Below are 12,957 nucleotides of genomic sequence, written 5' to 3'. Positions count from 1 at the left end.
TTTTTTTCTGTGCTTTTTTCACTGCTTGTGAATTGTCATTGTAAAGGGGAACGCAGACAAAAGTGTGTTCAAAAGTCCATTAAGAGTCAAATAAAAAAACCAGTAAAGCTTGTTTAAGCTTGTAATATTCATCTATATAAGAATCATCTCTTTAAAAGCCCAGCAAAGAAATTGTCTCTAAGAGCTCCAGATTTCTTTGACATAGGGCCTTATTTGCTCACCTTTGGCTTTATTTCCAGACTCTTCATAAACTCAGACAGGCTTTGAAAAATATAGGTAGGTGCAGAAAATGTACAATATTATATCTAGTGAAAAGCTTGCCTGAGGTGTTGAGACTGTATCCTATGTTATCTGACTCCAGTTGTATAGCAAAGATTTCTCCAATTGATTTCATGCCTTTTATATATTGCAAGATCACTTCAGAAATGTAATGTAATTCCAACAGGGAAAAAAAAAAGTCTACTGTAAAGTCTGTGTGATTACTGGAAGGCAGAGTCTGGATATTACTCGGTCTATGTAAATCTGCTATCTCCAGGTCATTTATGACAGGATGTTACAGCATTGGTAGCAACAAATAAGAAGGAATGCCAAAGAGCTCAGTAAGGGAATAGATAATGAACACATGTTTTCATGTAAATTCCCCGTGTGCAAATTTTGTCGGTCGTATAGTTGCTTTCAGCTGTGAAATACATAAGTATACAATAGATGAACAAGATAAGGAAAAAATGGCATCCCTGCTATTCTTATTTAAGACAGTAAAAGAATACCCTTTGAATGGAAGTTCTAAGCTGCTGTTAACAAACAAAATGCTGAATTTCTTTCCTTTATTCCTTTTCTGAATGGTGCTCATTAACAATACAGAATTTCTTTAATAGTTATTTTGCCAGGAGTATTTGCAAAGGCCTTCCTCTTTGCATCCTTTCTCATGTTCTACAAGGCACATGACCAATGACTGCATATTATATGAATTTTCCATAATGAAACAGTCATGTTGTGTGTTTTGAGAGAATACAATAATAATTGATGCATTTCAATAATTCAGAGATGTATTTTCTGCTAACAAGACAGCTTTAAAGTGTATTAATAACTAACAAAGCCGTAACATTTAACTCCTAGCAAACAAATGTTTATTGTGTCAACATCTGTCATCTTTAGCCGCTGTTCATATTGATTTGCGTTATTATTGTCTAGTTAGACTCTGTTGGCTTCCAGCACAGTTTCTAGGTGAAAAATAGTTGGCCAGTAGTAGTTTGCCAGCCTCTTTAATAAGTGTAGTACTGCCTCTGCCATCATGTTTTACTTAGGGGAATTAAAACTACTGTTTATTTCTTTCTCCACATGGTTAAAAATTCAGAGATATTATTCATCTGCTGAGGTAATTTAGCTGTTCAGAAAATATACCACAGCACTGTCAAAAACAAACAGGCACCAAGTTTCTTTTATTCCTTGTCCCTACCTATTACTGTATTAGAATAAGACATACGTACTGTTTGGGCTTGCATTTAGGATTGGAAAAAAACAAGTCAATATTTACCACTAAAGGAATGCAAGGAGCAGTGAAAATCCTGATTCTATAATTAGTTTCTTGCATGCTGTTTCTAAAGTCAGATGTACATACTTTTATAACTACACATTAATGCAGGTTCTTAGAAATAAGCTACATCTCATTCACTACGTTGGATTTTCAAAAGGAGCTTAGATAATTTGGAGTAGGTGTATATTGAACATTTAAGAAAAACTCCCTTCTTGTAGAAATTTGAAATTCATGTCATCATCTCTGCCACATGGATGTGTACTTAACATTAACAAATCACAACGATTTCTATTTCTGTTCACTTAGTTCACCACAGGAGATTTCTCTTCCCTCAACAGAGCTTGAGGCATCACCTGTTCATCTTATTCAGCCAGTGGGCAGGACCTTTCAGTATTATGTTCACACCACTGGACCGGTACAGTGATAGAAATCATCAGATTACAAGATACCAGTATTGTGCATTAAAGGTATTAAAGTTTCACTGTCAAAATCAGTAACAGCAATTTTCCAGTTCAAAATACAAGTAATTGTGGGGTTTATTTCCTTTTAATTTCACAGAAGTTTGAATTGGCATACTTGATGCAAACTTATATATATGTGTACAGTGGTTCCATAGAATATAGCAGTATGAGGCGCTGAAGTTACGCATCTTTTTCTTTGTAGACACTTCTCAAGGCTAATTATTTTCAAAACCAGAATGCATTTTAAAATTTTACTTAGCTGTTCATTACCAGGTTATCAGATCCAGTGAGAGGATATTAGGCTCTAAAATTAAATGTAGTACCAATTCACTATCACGTGCACATCTCAAGACGATCTCCCACGCTTGCCTGGACACATGCTCAATAATAAGAAAACACTTTTGTGGCAAAACCAGTTGCAACTCACCCACAAAAGTAAACTAGGAAAATAATAGCTTAGGTACTTATATAAGCTGCATCACTTGGTATACAACAACTTTAATTTCTGCAGAAAGATACCGTTAAAAAAATCTGTGTATTTTAATTGTTTTTGTAGCTTGATTTGTAAAGACTGGGTAAAATGACAAAAGGTATCTTGAAGAATGGGAGAACCAGGCTGTAATATCCCTGCCAGAATTCTTAAATGCAGCATTATCTTGAAATACAGTAACATCTATAGCAACATAATCACTGAATTCTAGCAAAATCAGCTGTTACCATTGTCACCATTGTCACCATAGCTCCCTCCAAAATAAAAACAAGTGGCAGTCCTGTTAGCCTGGACCTGGGCTCAAATCATTCTGAAAGTTTCATTCTTGTTAATTTTTTGTGTAACTGAAGTCCCTTGTGTTTTTAGGCCATGTCAGCTGTGCTTTGCTGTGGACCTGTATTTGATAATGTTGGTCTTTCCCCTGACGGATATCTTTACAAATGGCTTGATAACATTCTGGCTTGTCAAGACTTACGTGTAAGTACTCACCAAAACGCAATACTGATGAAGAGTTTGTGACTGTAAGAACTAAGGCAGTATACATTCTCTGTTGAGCAGGAAACAATAGCTTTATGTGAGGTTCTAATACAAAAATGTAATTAATTTAAAAGCATTAAAATAGCAAAAGAATTATTATTCCTGAAAATATAACGCAGGTAAATAGTAAGCCCCCCAAAATTGCCTTATGGTTCAGTGTTGCTTGCAACAGAAATTAGGCTTTTCATCTGCTGATAAAGAAAGGTTAAAAATGGCATGAACTCAAAAATATTTGTATTTCTGTTTGGAGTGCTTCCACCCACCTGCTTCAAGTTTCTGTGGAGTAAGAATGTAAAATCCCATCCTGCTTGGTAACATAGATGCTGGTGAAAGAAATCTGAGTGAAAGCGAGTGGGTGGATCTTCCAAAGAAGTCAACAGGATAAAGGTTCAAGAGAGGAAAGAAAGATTTTTTTTTTTGTTGTTATTTTTTTTAAAGAACATGTAATAGAATATTCTTGCAATTTTCTCTTCCATTTCTGTTAAGCTGGGTTTTGACTTTGTAACTCCCACTCATAGTTCTGTATTTATAGCTGATTGGACTATCTCTTTGATTAAGGAGGAGTAGATTGCTGATTTACATCAAGAGGAGAGAGAGAACAGTGATCTTTCCCTTTGTGGTATCTTGCATTTTGACCCCTTGTTCTCCCTAAAAGTCTCATACCAGCACAGGTGACTGCGGTTGCTAAAAACGCAGACAGCTGCTTGTGGAGCAGCTAGAGGATACATGCTGTAGAAATGATAATTGATTAGAGAAAAAAAAAGGTTGGGTAAATTAGAAGAAAGAAAGGACAGCTACAGAGAAAATCTTTGGGAAATTAGGTAAGATTTTGGAATGTTGGTAGGGACGGAGCTATAAAGATATTTGTAAGTGATTTGTATAATTGAAATTCTTATGGATGTGGGAAGGAAACACACAGAACAAGAGAAAGGAAAAGATACCCTTTTCCTGCTGACATGTTTTCATTATCATCAATAAATATTGTATCACCATGTCTAATTAATCATTAGTCTATGCCACTCATAAAGTAACTGGGGGCAAAAATTACCATTTTTTAACTTTTCCCCTTGAAATGCAAAATTTGGATATGATAGGTGAAATTTGTTTCCCCTAAGCTAATCACTATAATTCGTGAATAATCATTGTAATGAAGGACTGTAACTAAACTGCATTGCCTATAAAATTAGTTCAGATTTAGATGAGAAGGGTCCTAATCGGTCCATTAACATTAAATATCATTTGCAGTCTTTACAAGTAGTTACCTGCACTTGGTGACAGAGTATTGTTAGACATTAGCGTTTGGTGTTCTGGTACTATCCTCTACTGAAGGATCACAAAGGCACAGTCTAAGCCTTAGTTACGATGTGTTTGTAGCAGTGGTGGTATCAGGATTAAGTGATACAAGGTCTGTAGGTAGAGTTGTTAGATTGCTTGATGTAGTTGGATTAAACAGAGAAGTTTTCATAGCCCCAGGCTTGCAAAAGGTATTTTTCTTTGTCTGCCTTGCCTCTGTGGTAGTCAAAGGAAAGATAAAAATGAAAGTGTGTCACTTTATGGAACTCAAATGAAGTAGGAAATAAACATTTAACAAATCAATTAACCAATTCAAATGGAAGTTGCCCTAGAATACCTATCAAGTGTCTTGGATTTTCCAAAGATTCTGCTTTTTTCTGTGCTTAATTTTGGAAACCTCCTTTGCAAATTTATTTCATTTATGTAGTCTTCATACATACAATTTTCTTTCAAGTGAGGAGTATTGAAAACTGAGTCACATTTCAACTGTGCTATCCCTAAAGTAAATTTATGATGAATTTTCTGATTTTACTTATTTTGAATACCCCGTTTTCCCCTTGTTTTGCCTATGTCACTGTAAGAATTGTAGAGAATGAACATATCTGATCTCACCGATCATCTTCTGACATGTGTTTATATGCTCAGGTTCATCAGCTTGGCTGTGAAGTTGTAGTCCTGTTGCTAGAACTGAATCCTGATCAAATCAATCTCTTCAACTGGGCTATAGATCGATGTTATACTGGATCGTACCAGCTTGCCTCTGGATGTTTCAAAGCCATTGCAACCGTGTGTGGAAGCAGGTATTTATTAGTCTATTAATCTACACTTTCAAATGCAAAGAAAACTGGTGGTTCGGCTTGTGTTGTAAAGAATTGTTGGTCACACTCTTACGTTATGTCCTCTGAAACAGCTCTTGTGGACTGTATCCCTTTATTTCTGTGATTCTGAAAACAAAGTGGTGTGCTTGCTAAAGGTGCTCTTCCCATATGTATATTTGAAATCTGTGGCGTTTTTGTGCTATTTTCCTCAGGAAGATACAAAATAACCACAACACTTTGAACATAGGTCATAAATCTACTTTCAAAAGATTTGGCGTGGTTTTTCGTTTACTTTATAAAAGGAAAAATGCTTTAAATGTTACTAGCTTGAAAGTAATTATTTTATTCTTTTTCTAACGGGCTTTCCTTTGATTTGGGTACCTGTTCCTTTTCTGTAGACGGGTATCATAATTGCTGCTAAGCAAGCACAAGCTACGTGAAGACACAAATAAAAATACTGCTTTTGTATCAGGCCATCATAAAAAATTTTCTCCTTTTTTTGGTATTTTTTCAAGACAAAATTTATAGACACAGTCAATGATAGTCTAAGAAAAAGAAGATCATTTGCATGTGATTAAAATAAATCTGAAAATTTTACTCTTGACAAAAAATAATTTGTCAAGACATCTGATCAGTATAGTTCAATAGAGAAATACTTGGGATATAGCAACTCAAAACAAGTCAAGTATTTTAGAATTTATCTGTAAAAATATTTTGTTCTTACAGGAACAACTAGACTGTAGACAGCATTACACTGAGATTTTAAAAATATGAATGGAATTTTGTAGTTGCAAATTCAGTTATTTTAAGGGTTTTTTTGGTTTAATGAACACATAAACATATCAGATTTTCAGCTAGTCTTTTTTCCTCATATTGTGTTACCCATGCCACTGCGCCCTAAAATTAATCTTTCCCATACCTACAGTAAAAATTGAGAGTGTGATCTGCCTGATTTACTTTGAAGGGAAAGTCCAATTTCTATCAAGTTGGGGATTTTTATTAATATTTGAAAACTGTTAACAGTTTTTCCTCTATTTTCTATCAACATGCATAGAGAGGCCACTGCTTAAACTACTTGTAAGATGAGCAGTAACGAATCTCATTGCTGATGTCTGTCTTTCTGCAAAGAACCTACTTCCCATAACTTCTTTTTCATTATTATTTTTTAAACTTAATGAAGGATAGAGAGACAGACATAGAGGATGGATGGCAGCTAGTATTTGGAATTACCAAGAATGTCCCATGCCACACATGTATTTGCCATATTTTTTAACACTAAAATGTCCGAGTAGGCATTCTGCAGCCATCCAGGAGCACAGTAGCTCACATCTAGCATGAGAAATTGGTGGTTCACAACTGAATCACATGCATTTACAAATCATCACGAGAAAGCAGAAACTTAGTGAAAATCCAAATATTGTGATGTGGGAATTCCTTTTTCTGGCAATATTCTCATTAAGTTAACACTTTAATATGTTTACCCTTACAATTAAAATTGACTTTATAGATAGTGGACTCTCTGAAGCAGTTCTTCATGTTTGCTCTTTGAAAACAATTTTGATAGAACTGTCTAACATCTGGGAATGTTAATGTCAGAGAGAGTGTCTTTTCTCCAAAGGGACTGTTTTAATTGCAGTTTAGCTTAAGAAGTACTTTATCCCTGGAAATTTTTGTGCTACTCGTCTTCTCTCATGAGTGTTGGACTGTTCTATAAACAGTGTATGTTATAAATTAAAATGAATTAACAGTTACAGACACAGGTATTGCATTTCTCACTGTGGGTATCTCAGTGCATTCCTAAGCATTAGTCTAAGGTAATTATAAATAATCCCTTCTTTCTTCCCATTCACCAGATGGCCCTTTGATCAAGTAGCGTGTATTCATAAGAGCTCCCTTTCCCATATTATGGTGGTAGAACAGAGAAAAGAAATATGACATTCTCTCTAGACCATATTACAGAGTTAATCAGAGTGAATATAATCTGCATTCCTCACCAACATTCACAAAAATATGCTGTTTATTCTTCTAGGAACTATCCTTTTGATATAGTGACGCTTTTAAACTTGGTGCTGTTCAAGGCATCTGACACCAACAGAGAGATTTATGAAATTTCCATGCAACTTATGCAGGCATGTATCAGCTACTTTTTTTTAAAAAAATGGAATGCACGTGTCCTCCTATCTTTGGGTTTTTGTGTGAACTTCTTCTAAAGTACTGTTTATTTGCTTTTTAATTTTGTTTTTAAAATAAACAGCTTTGTCTTGGCTGTAAATACTTATGGGAATATTTATATAAAAAATAATGGAAAAATTAGTTATGTATAATAGTAGTAGTATAGAAATAGTAGTATTTCAAATTTGGAGAGTATACTTCGAAGCACATAGATCATTCTCTGATATGTAAACTTGAAATGCTGGCATTTCCTGAATTAACGAATTTTTATTGTCTCATTACATTATTTTTTTCTCTTTCATAGATCCTTGAATCAAAGCTTTTTGTTTATTCAAAAAAGGTAGCTGAGCAAAGACCAGGCAGTATCTTGTATGGTACACATGGTCCGTTGCCACCTCTTTACAGTGTCTCGCTTGCCCTTCTTTCATGTGAACTAGCAAGGATGTATCCTGAACTTACCCTTCCACTTTTCTCAGGTACCTATATCTATTTAACGTATTCTCTACTTTACATTTTTGTAAAAATGGTAGAGTGCTAAGACATTTCCACCTGTGAACAGAAATTCTGTTTATAAATTTAGCTTGACCTGGTTTTATTCTGGTTCAGGTCAAATCAGGTTTAGGAATGCAAAATCTATTTCCTGAAGGTACTTACACAAAGTACAGAACAGCTATTTAAAAACATTGGTTGGGGATTCTGTGCCGCTTGTACCATCTTAGGGTAACTTTGAAATTACAAGGGCCCTGGATAAGTTAGAGAGACGTTGTCACACTCTACTATAATGGGTTCTCATGTTAAGAATAGTGATTCTTCTTGTACATACACTTATATAGATGATACTTGTGAGGACATAATTCTTCATTTTATATAAACGTGACTTTAACTTTGAGAATATTAATTGCATGTGTCCAGTTTTGCCAATGATTCAAGTCACTCTGACTACCTTCTGTTCTGTTCTACCTTCTGTTATTTGCCGCATCTGCAAGTCATTAGTATCATTTTAATTTTATCAGAAATACATTTTGTCAGGGTTACTGAGAAAGATGTTAAAGAATCAGACCTGCAGGAGCACCATTCAGAATATGGCCACTCTGAGACCATTCCTGGGAACAATTACATTTTGAGACCTCTGCATTTTGTAATCCATCTCATGTGTTGCTCTAGTTTTTAAATAACAGAATGCAATGTCTGTAGTCATGGAAATTCTTACTGGCCATTAAAAACCCTTTTTGTTGTTTTTACTCGGTCTGTAGGGCTGAAGGAAGGGTAAAGGAACAAAATATCATCCATTTCTTAGTGCCCCGGGTACCATGAGTTATAAATAACTTCTGTAGGGAAATTCTGATGGCTCATTTATCTTAAAAAAAAAAGCAAATAATGTTCATTATAACTGTTACCATCTATTCATGTTGCTGTAGTGGCTACATTGTCTAAAAGAACACTGATACGTGGTCCAAATCAGAGCCCCTTTCTATACATCTAGAATCATAAGGAGAGAGAACAGTTTAAAAACTGGGCAGGGAGGAAAGAAAGGAAATGTTAACTGTAGTGATTTTACAGAATTCTGGTAAAGAGAGCTAATGTGGTTCACCTTGGCAGGAAGCCTGTCACTTTATTTTTTATCCCAGATTTTCCAATTCCCTTTCCCTTCCAGTGCCAGTTCTTTTTTTATAAACTATATAAAGTGCTGTTTACAGCACTCCTGGACTGGCAGCCGACTACAAATTTCATAAGCCTCCCCACAGGAAATAAGACTCCTAATATATGCAAGGTGGTTTTGTAAACTCAGTATAATAAGAGCGTTAAGATTTAAAATATAGCTTAGAAACACGGAGACTGATGGGGCACTTCCAATTCTGCAGAACATTTTTGTATGTTTATTGTAATTCTCCAAAAGCTCTTGAAATTCTAGAATAATAGCCAGTAACTGAATTATCCTTTTTCCTCTTTATTGACATCTCTTTCACTTAATACATCATATGGCACAGTAACAATGGGTGACTTTCTGTTTCTAAGCCAGACTATGTTAGTTATTTTAGACAGAAGACCTGACCAATTGCTTGCTCTTATTGACCATTAAATTAATGTTTCTCTTCGTGAAGCTCAAGTATGTGCTTTTGTATGCTTGTGGTTTGCAAAGTAAAAACCATCAAGTGGTCTTAAACATGTCAGATATCTGACTTAAACTGTGTATTTAAGGTTTCCTTCATGAACTTACTTGTCCTTTTCAACTTACGCTATTTTAGAGGTAAGCCAGCGATTTCCAACAACACATCCAAATGGAAGACAGATCATGCTTACCTATCTGCTACCATGGCTTCATAATATTGAACTTGTAGACAACAGACTGCTCCTCCCTGGTTCAAGCCCTACCACTCCAGAAGATGAACTGAAGGATAAGGATGGGGAAATAGCAGTCACAAGTGGACTTAAAGGCAATGGCTGGGGCTCTCCTGAGGCCACCTCACTGGTTCTTAATAATCTTATGTATATGACAGCCAAGGTAAAGAAGCAAAACAAACAAAAAAACCCTGAATTTCTGAAAAATTCAAACTTATGTTTCTTAAGTGAAAGATATTTAGGTTTCTTCCCTTTGATACCAGAAATTTTGCACTGGATTAGTCTGTACTAATTAGACACAACCTTCTTTTTGAAGAAGTTCCTTCACTTTTAAGGACAATGCTAAAACTGTTCCCTTTCATAACCCAAACAAAGAAAAGTGTTTTATCCTTAAAAAAAAAAAAAAAAAATTAACAGTTAGACCATTAAGGATTAGTTATAGAGGAACTAAATTCAGTTCCCTCCTGTATTACCTCCGGGGTTAATGTCTAAGGCAGCAGATGAAAGTTTATTTGGGGGTGAGACCGAGCACCTGGAATTTGCCCTACTGAAGCTCTTGTACTTTCTGGGAAACATTCAAATATTCTTTGAGAGAGAGAAAAGGAAAAAATTAGTATAAATTTCTAAGGTGCTAGTTAAAGCATTCTTTTGTAAAAGGGAAGATATTTTACATCTCAGGTCCTGATAAAGCACCAGGGATTCCTTTTTTCCAATTACTTTTCAATGTAAAATGCCTAAGCAGCTGGTGAAGAAGGTACTGGGAATCCATCTTTTCCTTCTCTTTGATGAGTTGCAGGCTGCTCTACTAGCGTGCCGTGCCTGCTCTGGCACTGCTTTCCCCAGATCCAGTACGTATGTCTAAACTGCTGAATACATAAACTCAAGGAAGTAATTCCTGATACCTATGTCACAGGGGACAGAGCAGTTCACATTTCCTGTCCTCTTCAGGGTTAATCCTCTTCAGAGCAGAATGTCTGTATCCGTGCCACATAGCAGTTGATTCTGGATCTTAGCTCATGTTGAGGTCCTATAACTAAAACATTATTTTGAGTGCATTTTGTCATATGAGCATGTCTGAAGTAACGTAGGGGCTGAGAGTCAGCCCACCAGAATGTTTTTTTGATACTTGTTGCGTATCCAGGGCATGATACTGCCTTATGAATTATTTGATGGTACGGAGTCTCTAGGATATTATTAGAGGAATTTTATGAGTTGAAAACAGATGTGGTGCAGTCTCACCTTTACTGCCAACCAGCAGCAGTCCTGGGAGCAAGTTGCTTCCAAAACCACACAAAGTTCTTCTTCTAGAGTGAATAAGTATGCCTTCTTCAAACCATATTGATTGACCTAGCTTTGAGGCTCTGCGTGTGAAAAAGGGACTGGCACCTGGAATTGCCAGCGTAGGTGACAGTAGATGTAGATGCCAGTGACAGTGCAGATGTAGGTAGTATGTATTAAATAGTTTTCAGTAGAATAGCATGACCTGGAGTTTGCCACTCCTCTCCTAGCCGAATGTCAGTCTGTGCAGTGGTTAAAACAGTCTTCTCAAAGTGGGAGCCAAAGATTTTACACAGGAACAGAACAGCTTCAATTCTAGACTCCCTGGATGCGTGCACTAACCATTTAAATAACAAAAGGGAGTCATTCCTGTAACTATGTCTTGCAAAAGAGAACAAAAGCATGCTGGTTTCTGACACGGAAGCAAAGGCTTGTCTAGTGCTTCATTCTGCTAGGATTTACTCAGGAGAGAGGTGCCAAATTGCTCAATTCTATGAAGGCCGAAGCACTTAGGTACAGACATGCAGAAACAGAACTTCATTTGCTTGAACAACTGTAAAGATGAAACCCAATAAACTGCTTGATTTTAGGATCACCCTTTGAATTTACATTCCTGAAAGACTTTTTTTGTGATTTAAGTCCTTCTGTGGGTCTCAGCCTAAATACTTTTAAATTGATTTATGCTCTGAAGTCTGTCAGGTAGCTTTTGAAAGTACTGTTTTGTCCCTGGTTACAGCATTTTACTGTTGGGTTTGCATGAGAAAATGCTCTAAAAGAGTATGCCTTAGTTTGGTGGCCGGCGTATTTCAAGAAATGCATGTCTATGATCCTTTGCAGTATGGAGATGAAATTCCCGGACCAGAGATGGAAAATGTCTGGAATGCTTTGGCCAACAATGAAAAATGGAGTAACAACCTTAGGATAACACTGCAGTTTCTCATTAGTTTGTGTGGTGTTAGCAGTGATACCATCCTTTTACCTTATGTAAGTGTTTGCACTTTATTTTATTTACTACTGGTTGCTCAGGTTTTAATGAAGAAAACAGCTATCACCTGTAGAAAATTAATTTCTGTTTCAAAAATAAGCACCAACATATTCTCTATCACACTGTACAAAATTAAATGGCAAGAATAAATGAGCCAAGAAACTGAAAGTCAAGAAAGGAATTGAGTAATGAGAATCTCAGTCTCCACCAGTGGAGCACACCTCATTTCAAGAAAGAGGTGGACTACTTTCAAACAAAAAAGCAGCTTTGTATGTCTGTGTAAAAGGCCAGTAACACGGACTGGCTATAAATTACCAGAATGAATGAGAAAACATATTAGAAACATTTTGTCATGTCAGAATTGTACAAAAATATATGGGTTCATATATAGATATAAAATTTTATTTAAAAGACAAAAATGACTGTTCAGAGGTTAAATAACTTGCATGAAAAATTAAGAGAAGTAAAAATACTAATAATTTTTCTCAGTAATCAATTTGTTTACAAAGCTGTTTGTTAGTTAAATTTTGAAAGCTTTAAACAATGGATGTTATATCATGAATGCAACATAACATGCTATGATCTTATTGGTTTGTTTGTTGTAAAAATTTAGGTGTTCCTTCAGAAAAGCATGTAGTTTTAAGAAAGTACTACATTCTATTCTCCTTTAGCAGGCTAAGTCTTTCTGTGGGACATCTCAAGCAACACAAGATAGCTAACCTTTACAAGCTCTTTAACATATCAACTTTTGCCTTTGCCTGGCTCTCATGAATTATGTAACTGTTCCTGCAATGTGCAAGTCAAACTGTGCAGGATATTGTTATTATTCAAGTTTAAAGAAAATCAGGGCTGTCTGAGAAAAGCAAGATAGTCTCATTCCCATGTTCCTTATTGCTCAGTTGCTGGGCGAAACAGAATCTAAATTTAGTAAATTTTCCAGCACAATTACAATATGCTGTTTTATTAGTTAGTCTCTTTCCATTCATTTCCATGAAACAAATTTGAAATTAATATTAATGTGAATAAGACTTATCTAAAAACCTCACAAA

The 12,957-nt window shown here is 35.7% G+C and overlaps 1 protein-coding gene across 9 annotated transcripts in view; it reads left to right on the top strand.

Moving 5' to 3' along the window:
- The window catches only part of FRY (FRY microtubule binding protein), a 251,577-nt gene that overhangs the window by 173,333 nt on the left and 65,287 nt on the right, over positions 1-12,957 (top strand). For all 9 annotated transcript variants that reach the window (XM_074568017.1, XM_074568023.1, XM_074568003.1 and 6 more), the window contains 7 exons: positions 1,841-2,001; positions 2,852-2,962; positions 4,961-5,115; positions 7,163-7,262; positions 7,610-7,781; positions 9,552-9,808; positions 11,761-11,907. In XM_074568017.1, coding sequence (XP_074424118.1) covers positions 1,841-2,001; positions 2,852-2,962; positions 4,961-5,115; positions 7,163-7,262; positions 7,610-7,781; positions 9,552-9,808; positions 11,761-11,907 — 1,103 coding nt within the window. The remainder of the gene's footprint in view (positions 1-1,840; positions 2,002-2,851; positions 2,963-4,960; positions 5,116-7,162; positions 7,263-7,609; positions 7,782-9,551; positions 9,809-11,760; positions 11,908-12,957) is intronic.

Source organism: Larus michahellis, chromosome 1 (genome assembly GCF_964199755.1).
Source record: "Larus michahellis chromosome 1, bLarMic1.1, whole genome shotgun sequence".
Taxonomy (NCBI): domain Eukaryota; kingdom Metazoa; phylum Chordata; class Aves; order Charadriiformes; family Laridae; genus Larus; species Larus michahellis.
This window is presented reverse-complemented; position numbering and strand designations above follow the sequence as displayed.